At 31.1% G+C, this 22,735-nt stretch overlaps 1 protein-coding gene across 1 annotated transcript in view; it reads left to right on the top strand.

Moving 5' to 3' along the window:
- Positions 1–22,735, top strand: part of LOC127071527 (scavenger receptor class B member 1) — a 31,093-nt gene that overhangs the window by 5,239 nt on the left and 3,119 nt on the right. Inside the window, exons 2-5 of the mRNA XM_051010885.1 lie at positions 15,567–15,904; positions 19,250–19,747; positions 20,103–20,301; positions 21,901–22,109. Coding sequence (XP_050866842.1) covers positions 15,567–15,904; positions 19,250–19,747; positions 20,103–20,301; positions 21,901–22,109 — 1,244 coding nt within the window. The remainder of the gene's footprint in view (positions 1–15,566; positions 15,905–19,249; positions 19,748–20,102; positions 20,302–21,900; positions 22,110–22,735) is intronic.

Here is a 22,735-nt window from a genome sequence, read left to right as displayed (position 1 = left end):
TCATTTTTCGTACGATCTAATAACTCATGTAATTCGTTACAAATTCTTGTTAATTACTTTAAACGAAACGAAAAGTACATGTATCTGCGTACGTAATTAAGGTTTCTTTTGAAAATTTTAAGAGATCGAGATATAATTGATTTATAAGGAATTATGCGATTCATTTTGATCTAATGTAATTAAAGTGAAAGACGTAATAAAAGATAAATATTCGTATCTTATACTTTGTTCTCTGGTTAAAAGATATTTATTTGTATTTTGAGATTTCATATGATTCGAATTAATTGAACATTTTATTTAAATTGTGAAGGAAATTTGTTCGTATAAGAAAGATTTTTGTTTCTTAGATTTCTCGAGTAATTAGGAAACGGCGTTTTAATTTTACACGTTTAAAGATATTATTTACTATTTCCAAGAAGAGCAGAAAGAAGAAACACAGGACACAATCATCGAATGTATTTCTTTTTAAAGGTCACGTATAACAACTTTACAATGTTTTGAACTAAATAACGAAAACACGGCTACAAAGTAAAAGTTAAGCGACTATCTCGTAACAATGATAAACATTCCCGTAGTAATATATATATGTATACACCGTCTATGTCGTAATATTTTTCAAAAAGTAAGATTACAAAAGTTTAGACACTTCGTGTACGGTGACATGTCGTAAGAACTAATTTTACGTACCTCTCATTTAATGTTGCAATGTTACAACGTAATGGAGAAAAAGGAGAACGTCACTGACAATGAAAAAGATGCACCAAGACTTTTTATATCGATTCGATATTAAGTCAATCGTGTCAAGGGAAATAATTATTATACTATGTTACCTCTTCTTTGTTTTACATTACGCATACATAAACGTACTTAGATATATATTGATTGGTCGATTAATAAGTAATTTTTAACGTCGGAGAGTTTGAATTAAAAAGTTTCTTAAGTGATTTAACATTAATTACTCTTTCTCGAAATTTTATAGGCTTATTTTTTTGACTCTCTTTTTTTCAAATTGTAAAAAAATTCTGTACAAATGAGTAGTTTTATATTCCGAAAAAGAAAGGAAAAAAAATCGGCTTAAAAAATATCGAGATAAATTTATTTTATTTGTAAAAAAAAAATCATTTGATTCATCCGGTATAAAAAACTCTGACGTTACTTATTGACCAAGCTATTTGATACATAAATACATATGTATATTTATACATAAATATATGTATAAATGAATATATAAACGATTAGATGCATATTTTTCAGAAATAATTTGAAACACTTTGTGTTGTATATATATATATATATATATATATATATATATATATATATATATATGTATGTATAACAGAAATTTACTCGATTTCTCTAATTACACTTTTCAACCTAATTATCTTCTTAACTAGTTCTAGTAAGAACCAGAACGTATTAACAACATCACTATGAAAACATAAAAATCCGACGAGCGAGTCCCATCGTTATCTTGTATACTTTCTCCAACTATAGTTGTTGATCTTGCGGAATAAGTAAGTACATATGTAAATACATAAATTTACAGTCGATCGTTATCAGTATGTCTTATACAAAAGGGACGTTTAAAAAGATTTCCGACCAGCATGCATTCTCTTTCAATTACGAAAGCATATATATTTATTTGTTAGTACGCATATATATATATATATATATATATATATATATATATACATATACATATACACTAACATAGACATATGCGCGAGAAACGAAAAGAATACAAGTGAAAAGCAAGTCGTGACGCGATCTACAGAGGTTGCGCATATTAATTGTTTCTTTTAAGCATTTGCCGACGTTGAACGGAAGTATGTAGGTATGAACGCTATGGGAGTATTTTTAATCCTTGACTGAGAATGCAATCTATTATCAATTTAAGTATCGCATTCCACTGAACATGAGTTTTTCACTATCTTTAGTCAAAAGTTTGATAAAATCTGTTTATTGCAAGAATAACTTACAACGTAAATTGCTATGGTATAATTATATTATTATTAATTACTGTTTGAAAATTTCACGTTATATTATTATTATTATTACTATTATTATTATTATTATTATTATTATCATTACATATATAAAAAAGAAAATTAGATTAGAAAGGATTTAATAGTTATCTTAAAAAACAGAGAAAAAAAGAACTTGAGTATAGATTGTTAAAAAGAGGGAAGGCGAAATGAAAAACAGTTCTTTTTTTTCTCTCTTTTTTTTTTTAGAAAGTTAAGGTTTCTTAAAAGAACACACGCGTATATTTCTATGGTTCTACGGAAAAGAAAAGACGGTGGTCCCACGAGAGAGATTTTTTCGCATAGTCAAAATGCAACGATAATATCGTAAACGCGTGAGAACGGATTACCTGGGTTCTGGGAATGGGAACGCCGAAAGTACTCGACATTTTCATGGAAGAGAGAAAAAGGGAAGTCGAATTGATCCTTGTGTTATGTATATTTACGTATGCAATTATTTATAAATACAGCATCCTCGATGGAAGAAGCAATTCTTGAAATTAAAAAAAAAAAGAGCAAAAAAAGAAATAAAAAAAGAAGAAATATTGCAAATTAATGCTTGAATTAGCAAATATGAGATGTATCGCGAATATACATTTATTATGATTAAATTATATGGATTATTGGAATGATATTTATCGTATAACAATTCTCAGGTTTTAATGAATCTTTACGATCGTAAAAAATGTTTTATATTACTATACTTTTTCAAGAACGAAATAATTTGTTCTAAATTTTTTTGAGGAATAATAAATCTGATATATAAGTAACATTTACTTACGTATGAATAATTAAATTTAATATATTTTAATTTTAATACAATGTATACGATTCATAAATTAATTTATGAATCGACTTTATTCGATAATTGCCTTCGTCGTCGTTGAATTTACAAATGTTTTTTATTCAAAAATACAATTATTAAGATAACGACGTTGGAAAATTTTCCATTGCTCGTTGAAGGAATTTTTAGTTTCTTCATTAGAATGATTGCGATATCTATTACTTTAAAGTGCTTTTGTCTCATTGTGATTGCTGTTGCAATAACGACGAAGAAGAAGTGGACGAGGAGAAGATGGAGAAGGGGGAAGATGATGAAGCAATGACAAAATCGTTTGGAGATTTCGTTCTCTTCGACCTCACGATCGAAGGTACGAATCTTATTATGTAAGATCGAAGTTTAACTTATGCATTTCAAGCGAGAAGGTCTATCGATACTTATATGCATTAGAAAGATACGATCCAGGTGTCGGTCATGCGAGAAGAACGATCTCTAGCCTCGATGTGGTCTTGAGTTGGTGATACATATACGAACGAGTTAAATGAGAGCCGTGGTTATGTTGCGAGAACGTTAGAACGAGTTAGATTCGATTTTGCAGATCTGTATTTCTTTACCGTTAAACTTAACACGCGTTATGCGGTTAGCCAATAAGATTATCGATAGGTATGGGTATAGGTGAATATGTGTATGTGTATTGCTGTGGAAAGTTAATATCCTATAAATATAATAGGTATAAGAATTTCCTTTTTCTCTTCTTTTTTATTTCTTTTTTATTTTTTATTTTTTTTGTCTATTCCGAACGAAATTCAAAAGATTCTCGGAAAATTCTTTGAGACAATTGTTATCGATTAACGTTATTGTAAAATAATTGTGAAGAAAAAAAGAGAAGTTTTAACGACGAATAACGTTGTCATCGATGATACTATTCTGTCGCTATTTTGGCGTAGATATTATTATATCGAATTAAATATTCATTAGTTAAGTGTTATCTCATTTCTTTCTCTCTTCTTTTTTTTTTTATAATCTACATTTATATTTTATAAGTACGTTTAATAATAGTCAAGGTCATGATGACCCGAGAAAATCTTTTTCATTTTCTTTTTTATTTATTTTTCTTTGACCTTACAACTCGTAATTATATACACATGTATATTATATCGAACGTTGTGTCATTGAATTATTTGCTTTAATTATGAATCGATAGCAGTTTACTTGGATCTTTTACGTAATATTTATAAGAACATTGGTTTTATATTACGTCAACTTCGAACGAAGCTCAAAAACCGCGGATTGTATCTACGGTAAGTTGAGATAAAATAGGTATACTAGTAGCTTGCGCTGGATACGTATATACAAATAGAATTACGATTTTTGTTTGCGTTAAACGAATATTGACTCTCCGAGTGTAGGTCGAAAAGAATAAGAAACGATTTCTTTCTGAGAGAGAAAGAGAGAGAAGAAAGGAAATAAAGGAAGGGGAAAGAAATAATGTAACATTCTAATCCATGCACATACGAATAGATGTTAAAGAAACTCAGAGACATTTTCTATTTCAAAGAGAAATAGCTAAGAACAAGAATGTAAATCTTTATCTCGTACAAGTAGTTACGTTCGCGATTTAAAAGAAGGGAAGAATGAAAGAGAACGATAAGAAAATGACAGTATGTTGTAAGATATTTTTCCTGATATGTAATAAGGGTAATAAGTTTGACCGTACGAAGTTTAAACCGGATAATTTTCAAAGGAGATCTAATTGTTGAGGGTTAAAGTTAATGGTAAATACGAGACGATAAAGCGAGATAATGTTAGGTATTGTACGTAATATATGGTATTATATGGTAAACTCTGACGACAATGAGTCAAAGGACGCGAATCGACCTCGCCTTATTTGTTAATACATTTTATCGCCAGTAGTTGTAATACCATATATGGTATTCTAAAAGAATTATCGAGAAAATTTACCGATCGTATCTATCTTTCTATATTCGACGTACGAAAGTTAGGTATAAACGCGGGTTGCATCGTTTGTTCTATTAACACGCCGCTAGAGAGAAGTAGAATAAGCGTGTAGAAACGGATGTATGCAATTTTCTCGCCTACACAATGAAACGTTCGTATAACTTTAATGGTGACATTGCACGTTAGAACTTCGTTAGAAACGTTTACATATTTGACATATCTACCTAGCTACCTAAGTATCTATCTAGCTAGTTTTACCTACCTACTTACTTACTTACTTACTTATTTACTTATTTACCTACTTACCTATCTACCTGTCGATATAACTCGTCTTTAAAGATTTCATTTTGAAAATATAATATTATATCGTATGTATAAGGTATTCATTCGTTCATTCGAGGATATTTAAGTAAGTACGTATGGTACATTGAAATTTCACACATCTAAGCGTTAAATTTATGCAAGAAACATCGGACGTTTTTGTTCAACTCAAATGACCTTTAGTTACAAATTGAATATCATTCAAATATTTTTGCAATATACCTTCGTACGTGATAACTTTCGACTCGAGTCCATTTTAAGTTTTTTTTTTTTTTTGGAATCTTTTTAATGGTAAGTATTTCATTTAATAGACGATCAGTATGTATAATGAAACCCAGATGCTAATCTAACTTTTTTAATTATTTATATCGATCACTCATATTACGTAATTTTATTATAAATATTGATCAGATAAATAGGTGTTTTTTTTCTTTTCTTTTCCTAATCGTGCTTATTTTTCTTCGTTTTCGTCCTTCCAAAAACAAAATTATTGTTTTTTATCTATTATATTTTTATCGATTGTCACGATAATTTCCACGGATGCATACGTACTCATTTAACAATCGTGTTGGATACGATTCGTTCCGTGTCCTCGCCTGACGCATCGATTTTTTCTTGCTCCGTTTTCTTCGCGCACGACGATTGCTTGTTTTTCAGGTCAACTATGCATTTTTTTGTTTATTTTAATGATGCATTCTACGTCGATGAGTAAAATAAAATGAATTAAATGACGATCGTTATCGACAAATTTTTCAATAATATAACAAATATTATAAATATAATTCTCGATATTGCGATTGATTTTTTATCGTATATATAAAACACGCTGTGACATAGAAAACAAATATTATAATTAAATTTTAATATCATAATAATATATAAAGTAAATATTTCCTAACAAAAATATTACAATTAAATTTTATTATATATACATTAATATATTGAATTAATCCTGGAAAATTCAACGTTCAAAGTTACATTTTTTTTTCGTTGTTACCCTGGTACTTTTTCTTCTTCTTTTTCTTTTTCATTTCGACGTAGAATGAATCACGGATTATTGGCACGTAGAGTATTTATGAATGATCGGGAGGACAGACGGACGTCACGTAACGCACGCGTCACACGTAAGAAAGGCGTTCTGTTCTGATTAATTATTTCGAAGTGCTTAGAAAAAGTTTGGACTTATATCTATTTAAGGACGAATTTATGAAGTGGTTGATTATTACGCACACAGCACTCGACGTTTCGAGGATGACGACTTCTTCGTCCTTCGAAACTCGCGCTCGTGTTTTGAGGTCGCACCGTTTAACACACGCGTTTCGGAAGAATTTCTTAACAAGTTTCGTATATATCGTTTCTGCGCTGATCAACGACTTCGCCTCGTGCATAATCGATTCGTTCTTTCATCATATAAAAAATTTTAACATTGTCGTCGCATCAGAAGATTTTTTCTTTTTCTTTTTTTTTCTTTTTATTTCGAAGAATGAAAACAGCACGTTCTTTCGTCGACTATCTTTCGACTTATTTGTTTTTTCATTTTTTTTCTCTCTCTCTTTCTCTCTCTCTCTCTCTCTCTTCGAGATGGAGACTCGTGCAAATTCTTACGAATTCTTATGGATTGACGTAATATTTTTTATTTCTTCCTTTTTTTATTATTTGTTTTATCTTCTCGTTTTATTACGACAAAGTCTCTTGAAGGAGATAGATTTTGTTTTCCATTCTTTTTTTTTAATTACTCAACGATGAAAGGCAATTAAGGCAAAGGTTAAATTATAATGAAAAAAAAAAAAAGATCAGGTTCTTTCTCTCTCTCTCTCTCTCTCTCTCTCTCTCTCTCTCTCTCTCTCTCTCGATTCGCACGTTCTTTGAATTATGTTTTTTTCTGTAAAGTAATAAAGATAAATATGTTTTAATGCGTCTGATATTAACTAACATAATGTCATTGAAGTTAATTTAAAATATGTAATGCGTTTCTTGGAGATTTTAATGGCGCCTACTTGTTAGAGAACAAAGTGGTAGTTTTGAAAGCTCGTTTGAATAGTTAGGAAGATAAACGACTTCGAACTCGTACAGAAAGAAGAAAAACTAGAAAAAAGAAGAGGAATAAGACGAAGAAGTAAAAGAAAAAACAGAGGGAAAAGGAAAAGGGGGAAGAAAAAATTAATTACGCAACGCTATCTCACTTTGAATTCTCATTTACCATGGACATACTGCGTACGAAAAGGTTCTCATGTTTTTTATCCATTTTTTTTTCCTTTTTTATTTTCAATATGGTAAAAAATTTTTTTATTCGACAGGAAGATCTTTATCTTAACAAAGAAATATTCGTTTTCATTGAAATTCGATATTGAAGTTTTTTTTTCCTTTTTTTTTTTTTAAGTCATTGATTTAATCGAAGACTTCAACTCGTTTCTTTCGAGTTATTCATAATCACATTGCATCTTAATTATACTTGGAAAATATAAACGTGGCGAATATTCCGATTAGCATAATTAAGATATAGGCAAATGGCATAGGTTGAGAACCATTCGTTGCTTTAGGGGCATCCTTTCGCCTGCGATAGAAGCTCATTGCACCAAGGCGAGGCCACTGATCGTACCTTCTATCTCCTTTTACCCATAGTAATCCTTTTTTCTTTTTTTCTTTTTTCTTTTCTTTTTCTTTTTCCACCGACAAACGCTTCGTATCCTCTACCTTCCCTTCGATTTTATTTTTCTTAATGCGATTAACACACGGGAAACTGAAGCGACTAAGGAATCGTAAATATGTCCATTGAATCAAATTCAAATTCATTTCTTTTTCTTTTTTTTTTTCATTGCTTTAAATTAATTATCACGACACTATGGTTTAATAAGAATTAACGATATAACCGTAATAATAATAATAATAATAATAATAATAATAATAATAATAATAAATAAGAATAAATATATTATATATATCCTTTTTTCTTTTTCTTTTTTAATTCACATTTTCAAACATCAAATCGTCGTATCTACATCGAAATATGTCTACTCTCGTGATCCGTGTAATTTATATTTTTATTCGATTGTTCGTATGGAAAATTCGTACAAATCGTCTTTCACTTTTCAAGATTTCGAAACTTTCCTCAGAGAAAGAGAATCCTCAGAAAATTTGTCAAAGATCGAGTGAACTTTTGTAATATTTATGCGACCGAATCATGAATAATATAAAATTTGGCGCTGTCCCAATAATTTCGTCGGAGAACTGTCAAGCGAAATCTCGGAATGTCTTTGATACAACTTTAAAGTTTCTATCATGGAACATACTTTAACGTAAATCTAACAAAGAAAGGACAATATCGTACAACAACATATTGAAAATAAAGTATATATATTAATTAATTTTTAACAAATCATTATACACGACTGGCATATTTTAATGTATTTATGAAAAAACAGCAAGAACTTTACGGATGAACCAATGCATACATACATCTATTTATATTGAAACTATTAACGAAATTTACATAATTATTATAGGCAGCATTTAATGAATATTAAATGGAAATATGAAAAAAGGGTGGTAACGCATAAAAATTCTATAATTTAATGGGGAATGTAAATTTCTTTTTTTTTTTTTAATTAATTCAGAGATAGATTATCTAGATATTTTCAGGATTGTATTATAACGTGTATTAAAGTCGACGTTTCTTCCATTGGTTTCGCTTGATTTCTCTTGATTCATCGAGAACAGCACGAAATGATAGTACGACCTCGATCGATCGTTGATTCTCGTTCAAGAAGCGAGTCGGCGTACTTTTCTGTTCCGCTTTCAGTTCGTGAAACACAAACTCGTCTTTAAAAATTGAACTTCGTGAATATTCTTTGTAAATAAATTAAAATGTTATAAATGATATTTACGATGTATACGTAAGTATATATTGTTAGCGAGTAAACACAATAGTCTATTAAAAATAGGATCAATTGTTTCGAAGGTCAGCCAAAAGTAGCATCGTACGTGATGAAAATGATAAAATAGTACGGATTCCTCTCATAGGTATTCTCGCATACAAATACGAATGACGCACTTGACTCTTTCACCTCGATTAACTTCGAGATTGTTAGCCTCTATGAAAGAAAAAAAAAATAGAAGAAAAAAAGCAAAAAAAAAAAAAGAAAATTCGTGGAAATCAAACAAAAACTTCATATTTTTAATTGGCCTGTAAAATGAATCCTATGTAATTTGTACAAATTGATATATATTATACCTTTGGAAAATATCAAGGTGACTTTCATTTTGTTCAATGAGAGCACGATAATTTTCTTACAATAGTACTAATGATAAGCATAAATATCGATAATAGTATTAATACAATGTAACGTCAATTCCATTGATTCTGGAGAATTATTAGTGTATAATAATATTAGGATGAGTATCGTAATATTATTACGAACAAGAAAAAAAAAGAAAAAAGGAAAGAAAAGAAACGAAATAAATGAAATAAATTTTCCTATACGTTAATTATGGCAGAGAATGTTTCGAGAGACATACGTATGTATCTTCGACGCTTTTCAATTTTAAATTAGAAATTTCGAGACAGGAAAGTTCCTCTATATTCTTTCTAACGGTCTCGTGGAAAATGTCGAGCGTAAATAAGTAAGTACACGTCGAGTTTGTAGTGGGACTTTGAAATGGAGGTCGGTCGCGCGAAGTCGTCCGTAACGTTTAGCGAGAAAGAGAGAAAGAAATATAGAGAAAATTCTAAATTTCAAAGTAGATGATGGACGAAAGTTTGTAATCTTTATGAATTTTTTATCAAACAAAATCGAAAATTTCTTTTCATTCTATTTTGATTCCCATTTCCATTTTATAATTTTAAAGTCACCTTTCACTTTTACAAGTACATAGATACAAGAATATGAGACACGTTATTCTCTTTAGAATTCCCATGAGCAAATTTTCACGATAGAAAAAGGGAAATAAGTAAATAGGTCAGTCGGTTAGAAATGAGAAAGAAAGAAAGAAAGAAAGAAAAGAAGAGTTTAGGTTTAATGATATAAAAAAAGAAAGAGAGAGAGAGAGGAAAAGAAAAATTGGAGAAGAGGAGAACGACAAGTTCGATGTCGCGAGACTTTCTCTGACAAATTAAATTAGATTCGTTGTGGCCTCTCGATTGTTAACTCACGTTGTGAAAGATAGACCGGAAAGGAGTTAATTGTTCCGCGGTGTGAAGCTTTCCCGACTATGAAAAAATACGAGTATACGTAAGTACATATACAAATAAATAAATCAGTATGTATATATACGTACGTAGATATATAATCGTAAATACATATCTATATATAAATACGTATATATGTATGAATATATATATATAGATATACATACGTGCTTGCCTTTCGGACAGCTTTATTTTATTTTACAGAATCGTATATACCGTTATACAACTCCGTTAAACAGAAAGAAAATTAATTAGTTCAATTTCGAGGTAGTAAATATTTTTACGTTCGATTTTATCGTTCCCTATAATTGTTCCAATTCTTAAAATGTTATGATGTTAGAGGTCGTATATAATATTTGTATTATTGTTTCCACCGTTGTATATCTAAGTAAGTAGTACTCGTTTCTTCTTCCTTCGAGTAAGTAGATAGCTATTCCACATTTGAAATTCGTCGAGCCATGCGATCACTTGGTCAACGACGAGGAACGAACTATAATAATTTCACTGGACGTCGTAGGCGATGTCAACGCAACGTGAGATTATATAAGTGATCGCTCGTACAATATCGTAGATATCATTTCCTATTTCTCTCTCTCTTTCTCTCTTTTTTTCTGTCTCTCTTTTCCTTTCTACTTTTTTCTTTGCTTTGTTGGACCGAAAAGAAATTATTTAGATCGCTTTTACGACATTAAACATACACGGCACGTTCGTAGGGATAACGTATGAAAACTATCTAATTGTTAACTAATTTATTTCTAACAAATAAGTATTTACACGAACGAGATGATTTCCGTATCCTGTCCATCCTCTTCGATTTCGTTTACATCAGCGTTTTTCTTCGAACGGAGAATACTCGACAAATTCTGTAATTAGAACGAAACATCTAATTTATTTTATACGATGGATAGTTAGATATTAACGACAAAAAAAGAAACTAAGCGAGTTAGTATATAATCGATAAATATATAATTTAAGAAAGAAAACGATTAACGATAAACGAATTAATCAATATATAATTTAAGAGAATTAATCGTCCAAAACGAAACCGATGAAAATAATAATAATAATAGTAATAATAACAATAATAATAATAATAAAACACTGGATATGAATTTTGATCATTTTTCACGGAACACTTATAAAATTTACGAGGAACGTAGAGCGTTAGGAAACGTTGATTTAGATTATCATCTATTATTATTTTGAAATATCGCCTTGTATTTTTTCAAGTACAAAACTACATACTTAAATACTTACATACGTACTTACATACATAGTCGAGGAGAATTCGTCGCAATTTGGACTTCGTGATCGCGATCGTTACGTAAAGAAATATCGTTTCTTCGCTTATTACTTCGCTGCTTGCGTTTCTCCGATTTCTTTTTCCTTCTTTTCTTTTTTTTCCTCTTTTTCTTTCTTCTTCTTTTTTTCCGATCTTCCATCATAGGATAAATTTAATAACGAGTGTCGAAAGCACTCGAGGGTAGTTTGAAGTCGTTTTAAACTCGAAATCAACGATCAAACTCGAAATAGAATTTTTACAGGCCGGCGGACGCCTCTTTATGCCTGCTTTATTTATATTTTACAAGGCTAATCGTTCACGGGAGCGTGAAAATAATGTGCAAAGGTTCAGGAAAAAGGAAAAAAAGGAGGAAAAAGAAAGAAGAAAAGAAGGAGGAAAAGAAAAAAGAAGAAGTCGGAAGACGATCCGATCTTTCTTCCGTCGAGGAAGCGTTTCCTCGTGCATATCAAAGCGACTTCTCTTCTAGAAAGGCTTCCACGGGTGTTAAATCGTTCGCCATATTTCTTTTTCCCCTCTTATTTCTTTCCTTTTCCTTTTCTTTTATTTTTAATTTTTTTTTGCACGCTCCGACAGCTAAAAGTATTTACTTTATTTTGCTTTGATCTAGATTTCAACAGTACCGAATCGTATCCATGATATTTCGCCGTAAAAATTTTACGATTTCCCCATTAGTAGTAGTTAGTCGCTATAAAAGAAATAAAAATCGACAAATCCAGATCAAGAGATCGAAGTTAGTTGGCGGTCGACTTTTTCTTTTCTTTTTCGTTCTTTTTCTTTTTCTTTTTGTCTTGTAGACAAACGCAAATTATTTTCTCTTACTTCGTATCGTAATGTTTTTTATTTCTCTCTCTCTCCCTCTCTCTCTCTCTGTTCCTTTCTTTCTGTCTCTATTTCTTTCTTTTTCTTTCCATAATATTTAATCGGTCGTTAAATATGTACGTCGAATTTAATGACGCCGATAAATGTACACTTCGATATTTGCTTTATTAGTCCTTTACACGAGATTCGTTTCTTAGCCGTTTTAATTATAAATATTTAATTCCTATTCGTATAATTTCATTTGGATTGGACAAAAAAATAATATCCTAGAGTCGTAATAAGGAGAGTCGTAAATACAAAGATTTGAAATTTTTTTTCCTTCTTTCTTTTTTCCTTTTTTTCTTTATTAACTTAGTACGACTTCGATAATTTCCTTAAGATATACAATATTATGCTCTCGTAGAAAGGCAAACTTGAGATTTTTTTAACGTGGAACAGTTTAGATCGCAATATTAGTTCTTGGAAACGATCGTCGCTTTCCGTAGGTAATGAATGAGGACATTGAATCGATTTAAAAAATTTTTTTTCTTTATTATTATTTCTTTACTATTTCTTTTTTATTTTTATTTAATTCCCTTCTTCGTACTTATTATTCCGAGAATTATGATTACTACGGTACGATAGTTACACGCGCTTTTCGCTTTTCATTCGGACGTACGCTTTCTAAACGAGCTTTACAATTCTAATTAATTCTATCTCGTTTAAAGATTACGAATTTCATGTTGGAAAGAAACGGTCGATTTAAATTATAATCGATCGATCTATCCGATATGTCTGATTATTTTTCTTTACAAATGATTATTTTCTTTTCTTCCTTCATTTTCCTTTTTTTCTCTCATTTTTTGTTTATTATAGAAAAATCACTTTCTCTTCGTTACGTTGCAACGACGTTTAAGTAGATTGTAACAAAAGAAAAAAGAAAAGAAAAGAAAAAGGAAAATAGAAGGTTAACATACGGCTCGGAAAAAATTTGCGGTCAGCGTTAGACGATAACGTTTAACGTTAAAACAACGTGGTATTATGAACGTGAACGTAAAGAAATCCGATATCTATGTAATAGTAATAAAACTATTAAGAATCTTGTCCACGTAAACTGGTCCACGATTGCTTACGGTGTTACGGAACGTTTAAACGTGTTAGAAATATTAAATAACACGTTTAACGAACGAACTTTCGTGCCTTTCCTTTCCCTCTAAAGTTTACGAGCCGGTTGTAATCGATGACGTGAGTAGTAGGTAAATGGACTTCGATCGGAATTTCATCGAATGCATTTTTTTCTTTTTACATCGAACGATAATGTTGTTTTATTTTTGATTTGTGTATTTCAATCAAGAGACAAAATATTAAGCGTTAAATAGGCTGATAATTAAAAGAAATGTTTTACGGCAAGTACGTGCGTATGTATGTAAAATAAATCAATTAAATGAGGAATGTAACGCGTATCTTTTCGTTTTAAATAATAAAGACTGAGAACTGAACGAGAAACATTACTATAATATAGAAATAAAAATGACGAAGTTCAACGTGTACGATATAGAATTAAATTTATTATGTAATATAAATTTATGTTCTTTTCCGTCACTGGTTGTCCGAAGCGAATGCTTCCACTGAAGTAAGTCTCTGAGTAAATCCGCGATTGGTATTTGTCGTATATGTCGCTATTACGTATTATACCCCTCTCCGTTATTACATTTCTTAATGCTTAGTATATTTATCAAATAAAAAAAAAAGGGAAAAAAAAGAAAAAAAAAAAGAAAACGTCCGAAGAAATATAATAATGTCTCACACAGTTATGTCTATCGAGTATATGTAATCATTTATTATCTATAATCGTGCGTTTCATTCAACGTCGATGGAATAATATAAATATAATTCACGATTTTTACGTCAATACTCGAGAATGATCGACATTATTTTCGAACGATTCGCGTCGAGAAATGTTCGTTCGCATCGCGAAGATAAAATGAGATATTCGCGCATAATTCTTTCATAGAAAGGAAAGAAAGAGAAAGAAAAGGAAGACACGAGATAGAAAGAGAGAGAGAAAGAAAGAGAGAGGAAAAATTCAATAGTTTCGTAACAAGTTCGAAAAAAAAGTAACCTTGACCTAATGGAGTATATCGCTTTATCGAAACGTAATAGATCAGTGTCGACGATCTCACAGAATAGTTCGGTTTATGTGTCGTAATAGGCATATACATAAATGCAAATGTTAACATTCGAATAATGTATTTAGTTGTTTTATTTATTTTTCAACTCATAGTAAAAGAGTTATCCTCGTTTATTCTTCGAGAACAGCTTTTTACGTAATCTTTTTATTTTTTAAAAGAAATGAATTATTTTAAATGTTAATTTTGTTCTTCTTCTACTACTTCTACTCGTTCTTTTTCTATTTATTTCATTTGCATCTCGATCTTCAAATAAGATCTTTTTTTGCCGTTAAAATTCATGGCAAAGCCAATAAAATCGTAGCCATTTTTAATCGTAATACACGTTATTATACGTTGATGGATCGTATTAAAGATATCATTTTATATTTATGATCGTTAATTAACGAACTTGTCTTACCGATATTCTTGCCATATTTTAATAGTTTTTTTTCTTTTCTTTTTTTTGTACTATTCGTTCGTTGCAATTATCAAAGAAGAAGAAGAAGAGAAAGAAAAACCGTAAAAAGATATTCGTTATAAAGTACAGATATATCTTAAAAAAGTCACTCATTAATTCTAGGCCCCCTGGCATGATTGTCATGATCACCTTGACTCCCTGTGACCTTGACATTGGAACTTTCGTATCTTTCTCTTAATGAACAGAACCGACCGGTTTCTCGTAGTTTTTCTTCGCTAATCTAAATTTATTCTATCCGTTAACTAGCAAATGCTCGTGATCGTCCTTTTATTACATATCTTTTAAAGTCTCTCTACCTTTTTCCCTTTTTTTTCTTAATTTCTTATTTTATTAGGATTTTTTAGCTCGACGATTATAGATAGAAAAAATCCTGTTTCTCGTGTTCTCCTAAACGATTCAAAATCGAGCGAAGTCATTTCGTTAATAAGTGTATTTATCATTTTCGACGTTTAACTATTATTGATTGAGAAAATAATGAAGTTCGTTCCTTCAGTTCGTTCTTATTTTATTTTATTTTGTTTTTCTCTTTCTTTGTTGTTTTTATAGGGGCAGCTGTGGCCTTCGGCGTCCTTCTGATCGTTATAGCAGCGATTTTAGCAGCTCTTTTCCCTCAGTTGATAAATATCATCGTGAACAAGCAAATCGCGTTGAAGGACGGTGGAAGGACTTACGGCTGGTGGAAAGCGCCGCCTGTTATACCACGTTTACACGTATACATTTACAACGTCACGAATGCCGATGAATTCTTGAACAACGGCGAAAAACCTGTGTTAGACGAGCTCGGACCGTACGTTTATTCACAGCACTGGGAGAAAGTCGAGATAAAGTTCAACGAAAATGATACGGTCAGCTACAAAATTCGAAAGCAATACGTTTTCACGCCGGTAAGTCGATTTATAAAGATTTCTTTTCTTTCTTCTCTCCTTCCTTTTTCTTCTCTTTCCTTTTTCCTTTGTTTATTCTCACATCTTAGAGATTTCAATGTAATCCAACGATCCTCGTAAACAATCGACGTTTTAATATATTTCTCGTGTAAGATCGTTCGGCTCGTATTTAATTTGAACGATGACAATTTTTGCGCGTGAACGATATAAAAAAAAAAAGGAAAAAGGAAAGAAGGAAAGAGAAAAGAAGAAAGTAAAAAAAAATTTGATGTGTCTAGTATCGCTGGAAGAACAAATCGAGATAATACAATCGTCTCCACGAGAGCTTCGTTGTAATGATTAATGTATTAATGAGATTTGAAAACTCTCAACAGCAGAATCCTGTCGTATTATTATTTAATTAAGCTCTCTCGAGTTCTTACTTTCCGACGTCTGGTCTTTCGGTTTACGTAAATATTAGAAAAGGGACGATGAAAGGAAAAAATAAACAAGTAAAATTGACTTTTCTTCGGAAAGAAAAGAAAAAAGAGAAAGAAAAAAGAGGAATTGATTCTTTAATATAAGTTAATTCATCAATATTCCAATTGAATGTTCATGTCGAGTGTGGAAAAAACAAATAAAAAGAACGATTGCATTTCTTTGAAAGATCACGACAAGAGTCGTCGTCGTCGAACCGGAATTTGTGGTTTTAATTAATCATCGAGTCTTACTTTCTTCTCTCTCTCTCTCTTTCTCTGTTTTTCTCGTTTTCTATTTCTTTCTTTTTTTTCTTTACCGCATCTCATCATTCTTTTGAGCGATGGACCTTATGACCTAGCGTCGTGGAACGTATCGTACGATTTCTCTTCTTTTAGATGAAACTCCATCTTTTGTCTCGTTGAGAATGATTGAAACGGCTATTATCTTGGAAGACGAATAGATCGTAAAAGTTATTACATGATCGTCACTCGAAAGATTAACATTTATTTGAATCTTATTTCTATTACTTGAACCTGATAGTAGTGAATATCTAATAGTATTAACGACTTATTCAATCATACGATATATATATATATATATATATATATATATATATATATATATAATATATGAATATAGTTACTCTTACGGTTAAGACTTGAAAAGAATTTCCGTTCATTTTCTTCATTTTATAATAACTGCTCGGTCATCTGTACTTATCTCTCGTATATATATATATATATATATATATATATATATATATATATATATATACTATATTTATACGTGCATTACACATAACATAGAAAATAATTAGATAATAACGTTCTAAAGGAGTTTATGATTTATAAAGTTAAAAACAGTTCGCCATAACTCTGTCGATCGTTATATTTTCCACTTATAATTATTCCATTTCTAACGTGTACGAGTTAATATAACGACGTAGTAAGAAACCTAAAGAAGGTGTACGAAACCATGCGAAGGTAACACGCATGGTAAACGTGCAAGAAACTTTCACCAACGACGAAGGTGATAACTGTATACGCGTAATTTATCTATGCAATAATTGCAATTGGATGTATTTAAGTAAATCGTTGATTATCATAGATCATTCGTTTCAAATTCGAATGGTTGGTCGGTTGGTCATATAAAAAAAATTATATTTTTATAATAATAGTAATAATAATAATAATAATAATAATAATAATTTTGTTCTTTTTGTTTTTTAATTATATACGTACGTAAGAATAGATTTATCATTCGATTCACTTCATGTTTTATTAAATTGCTATTAAAATTAATTAGAATTTTAATTAATTATTCTTCGAGTGATTTCGTCAAAGAAAATAATCTTGAAATGCAATACTGATCGAGTCGAGATCAAGGACATAAAAAAGTCATTATTTGCAAGAATCAGCAAATGGCGGTAAGAAAAAGAGAAAAGTAAACGATGCATAATTTATTTTTACACGTTTGTGGTATCAAATGTACGGAAGTTAACTGGTTAGCAATGAACATTGCATAAATTTTCTTTAGTCTTTCTTTTTCTTTTTTTCTTTTTATAATCGATGAAAATAGATCACCGATAAATAAATATGCGTTTTCTTTTAACGATCATTTTGAAACGAATTCAATACGTCGACTTTTCGTATTTTCATGAGAGACAGATCAAGACGTCTATATTTTCACGATACGAAAGAGAATCTGTAAAACCTTTTAACGTTTGACTTACGCTTATCCTTTTACTTCGAGTATAAAAATAAATTTTCAAGAAATCCACCGGTAAATATGTGCACACGTAGAATGAATTCGCGTTTACATTAACATTCACATTCACACGCACAGATATTTTTCTCCTTTCATAAAAGAAGTTCCGTTTCTTCGAGTGCATTTTAAAACGGGGAAAAACCAAAAAAAAAAAAAGGAGAAGAAAAAAAAAGTCGAGACATTCGCGATCCTAATATGATTCATACGAGTATTCGATTTACATTCGAACGAGGTAACTCTTTCAACAACTCATTAAGAATTTATTTCTATAAATTGATTTCGTCTTTCTCGATGGAAAATGACGAATGAACGAATGAGGAAGATATTTAAATGGAAGGGCTAATAAAAAAAAAAAAGAAACAGGAAAAAAGAAAAAATGACAAATCGCATGATCTACTAATATTCAATTTTTCTCGATGATCTTTCGATGAAAATAATGATGCGATATATATAATAAAAAAAAACCAATGAATATCCGGAGATAAGACCGGAATACATGGTTAATTCAGACGTCTTCTCGATGTTACTAATTCAATACCGCACGTAATATGTCATGCATCAGCACGGAAAATAACTATTCGTGCTGCCGAGATATTCAGTTTCAGAACGAAAGGAGGACTTCGATTTAAATTTACGTTTCTTAGACGTCGTTTTTCCGTGATCCGACATTTTCCGATTGTCATCTTTTATGCAGATTTTCTTCACCTTTGTTTTCTTTTTTCTTCCTTCGCTTTTTTTTTCTTTTCTTTTTTTCCCAAAGACGTTCGATAAATAATAATATATATACGACCGATAAGACGTGCAAGGTTAATTATTTATATGAAGTATTTTATGAATTTCATGCAAAACATTAAAAAAAATTTGTTTCGTTTCTTTTTTCTTTTTCATCGTAATCAATTAATTATTTATATTAATAAAGATATGAAATAGATTATAAATTCATAATAAACTTTTATGATGAAATAATTTATTATAGAATATTAAAAATACGATAATCATATGTAATTTGAAACCAATCTATATCTTATCTAAAGATTCTATCAAGATCATGTATATGTATGTGTGTGTCATAGATAAAATGAACGTTTAGATAAACATTCGTAATTTTCCATTTAATAGGAACTGTCATCGGGTTCCGACGATGATCTCGTCGTCGTGCCAAATGTTCCAATGTTATCAGCAACGAGTCAATCGAAGTATGCGGCACGTTTCCTGAGACTCGCAATGGCGTCGATTATGGACATTTTAAAGATAAAACCTTTCGTCGAGGTGTCCGTTGAACAATTACTTTGGGGATACGAGGATCCACTTTTGAAATTAGCCAAAGACGTTGTACCGAAGGAACAAAAGTTACCTTACGATCAATTTGGTTTACTTTATGGGAAGAACGGTACCCAACCGGATTGGTATACAATTTTTACGGGTGAAAATGATGTGACGAAATACGGTATGATGGAAAAATGGAACGGTAAGGAGGCATTGGGTCATTGGTCGACACCAAGTTGCGATAGTATCATGGGTACAGATGGTAGTATCTTTCCACCTCACATAACTAAGGATACCGTTCTTAAAATTTTCGACAAGGACCTTTGTAGAGCCCTTCCTTTGGTATTTCAGGTAAAGGACGAATTTTTTCTCAACTTTTCTTTTCTTTTTTTTTTTTTTTTTTTAACAACTAAATCTTTCTTTTCTCTCTCTCTCTCTCTTTTTTTTATCATTTGCAATCCGATCTGTTACGGGTAAAGCAAATTTTTTTCCTTTTTTTTTTTTTGAATGACTACATTTGATTATTAATAATTAAACGTGAAATAAAGCAATTAATTTTTAAGGAACAAATGATAGCCTGAGAAAGTAGTCTTTCTCACATCGAAACAATACCAGAGAAATCTTACATAGGCTCTTTCTTTTTCTCTCTCTCTTTTCTTTGGAATTACTAACGATCGGATTTCCTTTCTCTTTTTTTTTTTTATAGAAAGAAGTGACGACTTCCGGGGGAGTTCCTGGATATAGATTTACGCCACCGTCGAATGTCTTTGCCTCACCTGACAAAGTACATTCTCAACAATGCTTCTGTCCTGCCGGTCCACCATGTGCACCTGAAGGAACATTCAACGTATCGGTCTGTCAATACGACTCACCCGTACTTCTTAGCTTTCCACACTTTTATATGGGTGAATTGCTCTTTATATCTTAATTTTTCTTCTTTTTTGTTTCCTTTTTGTTCTTTCTTTCGTTTTAAAATCCTTCGGGATAATCAAGGATTTGTTAGTTATATCTATCTATACAAATACTCTTTATAAATTTTATTTCAAAACAATATGAAAAAACAGATAAATACTTATTTTTCTTATATATAAAAATTATAAGAGATTTTTCGATAGATCTAATATTACTTGTACTTGTAATAGAGATTACGAAAGTATCGATATATCGAAAAAAGTATAATCGTTGGAGAGCGATACAAGTCTAATAGTAATTACGAGTAGTAAAGCGAATGTTCATCAAAAATTTTCTTGATGCAATACAGGTAGAATTCATCCATCGATCCATCGATCCATCGATCTATGTATCTATTCATGCATCTATCGATGCTACGTGTTCTATTATCTAGCTAGGGAAAAAGAGAAAGTTTCTATGCGTATTACGAGGTGCGTTCGAAAGCTCATGCTATTTCGTAAGTCATCGTCTTGTCTACTTCACTTCCGGTTTCGCGAAACGTTACCCACGAGACCTATTTCTTTTTTCTCTCTCTTTCTCTCTCTCTCTCTCTCTCTCTCTCTCTCTCTCTCTCTCTCTGTCTCTCTTTCTTTGTCTCTCTCTCTCTCTCTCTCTCTTTCTGTCTCTAACTTTTCCCTTTTGTCGTTGCGTTCCCTTCCAACAATAACTGCTCGATTCGACGAAGCATCGTGAGATTCGTGACCGCGATACTCCCACGAATTACACCACCAGGAGGTATCGTCTCTTTGTTTCGTGAGAAGAAAAGAAGAAGGAAGAAGAAAAAGAAGAAGAAGAAGAAGAAGGAGAAAGAACCAGACGATGACTGTTGCACGACGACTATGATGATGATGACGATGATGATGATGATGACGACGATCGAGTCGTCAACTTTTGAATTTTCCTCTTACTTTCGAATCGAACCTAATTGTCTCTACGTAAACGACACGAGAGAAAAAGAGAGAGAGAGAGAGAGAGAGAGGAGAGATAGAAGGAAAGGGAAAAGAGAAAGATCTCACTTTTGATCTATAGCAACGATCTTTCGTCAGAGAACGAATTCCTCCTCTTTCTCTTCCTCCTACATTCTTCTACTGTAACTCCCACAACAACGTAGATCGTTGAAAATTAATAGAAATTGTTTCGCGATGATGTTTTATCAAAAGAAAATTCCATCGCTTGCATTATTATCCACGCATAGTTATTCACGTAACTTCTGCGTATTATTATTATATTTAGAATTACGTAGAAGTATTTAGATCTTACATACGTAGTTGTAGTTATGTATGCATGTATGTATGTCTGTTGAGATAAGATATAATAATTATTTTCTTTATTTATGGAATATTTTGATGGATGATTTTGTTTGTTAAAAGTCGTTTATTAAAAACAAATTACAAGTAAGGAAATAGAAAATCGTCGTTGTAGCATTAGTTTTTGATTCGTCGTAATTTTTTCTTTTTTCTTCTTCTTTTTCTCTGCTTTCTCTTTCTCTCTTTTTTTTTTCACACAATAACGATAATGTGACCTCTTTTTTTGTTTCCGTTTGTTTTTTTCAGCCGATCCGGCATTGAGAGAGGCCGTGATAGGTGTGTCACCGGCTGAACAGGATAAGCACGAGTTATATGTCGACGTGCAACCAATGATGGGCACGGCCCTTCGGGCTCGAGCAAGGATGCAAATAAACCTTGCAGTGAGCCAGGTGCGAGATATCAAGCAAGTCGCCTCTTTTCCCGATATCGTTTTTCCCATCATGTGGTTCGATGATGTAAGTTATTTGTATAGTGTATATATATGTCTGTGTGTGCATGTAACATGAACAATAGCAACAACAACAGCACTGCACCTATATCCCATTTTGTATCTTATTATACCATACTGCTTTTTCTTCTTTTTTTTTTCGTTTTGTTTTTCAACGATCGAAGGAAACGCGTTTCTTTATCTTTCTTTCTCTGAAAATGATTTCTTTCTTACTTGCTTAGTTGTATTTGTTGTTGTTGTTGTTGTGCGTTGCAATATCTATTTACATCTTTTATTTAGAACGTTTCTACTTTTGTATAACATCGATTATAAATTATGTATCCTTTTCTCGTTTGTCTTATCGCCACGTGATACTTACTCACTTATTTATTTCCATTGCAATTGCATGGGAATATTCGAATAAACCTTTCAGATCGATCGGAATGATAATAAATTATCGATCAAGGTATTTACTATCTCTTTTTTTTTTTTATTCTTTAATCAATTAATCAAATTTTAACGAGCACGATTTTATTGATGTTTCATTCAAATAATATCTTTGATAGATCGAAACTAGAAATTACTCGAGTTTCTTAGACACAATTTTATGCAATGACGGGTGTTACGTATCGAGCACGTATTTCTCGTTTATAA

This window comes from Vespula vulgaris, chromosome 22 (genome assembly GCF_905475345.1).
Source record: "Vespula vulgaris chromosome 22, iyVesVulg1.1, whole genome shotgun sequence".
NCBI classification, from domain to species: Eukaryota; Metazoa; Arthropoda; class Insecta; order Hymenoptera; family Vespidae; genus Vespula; species Vespula vulgaris.
The sequence above is the reverse complement of the archived record's forward strand: the minus strand, read 5'-3'. Positions and strand labels throughout refer to the sequence as shown.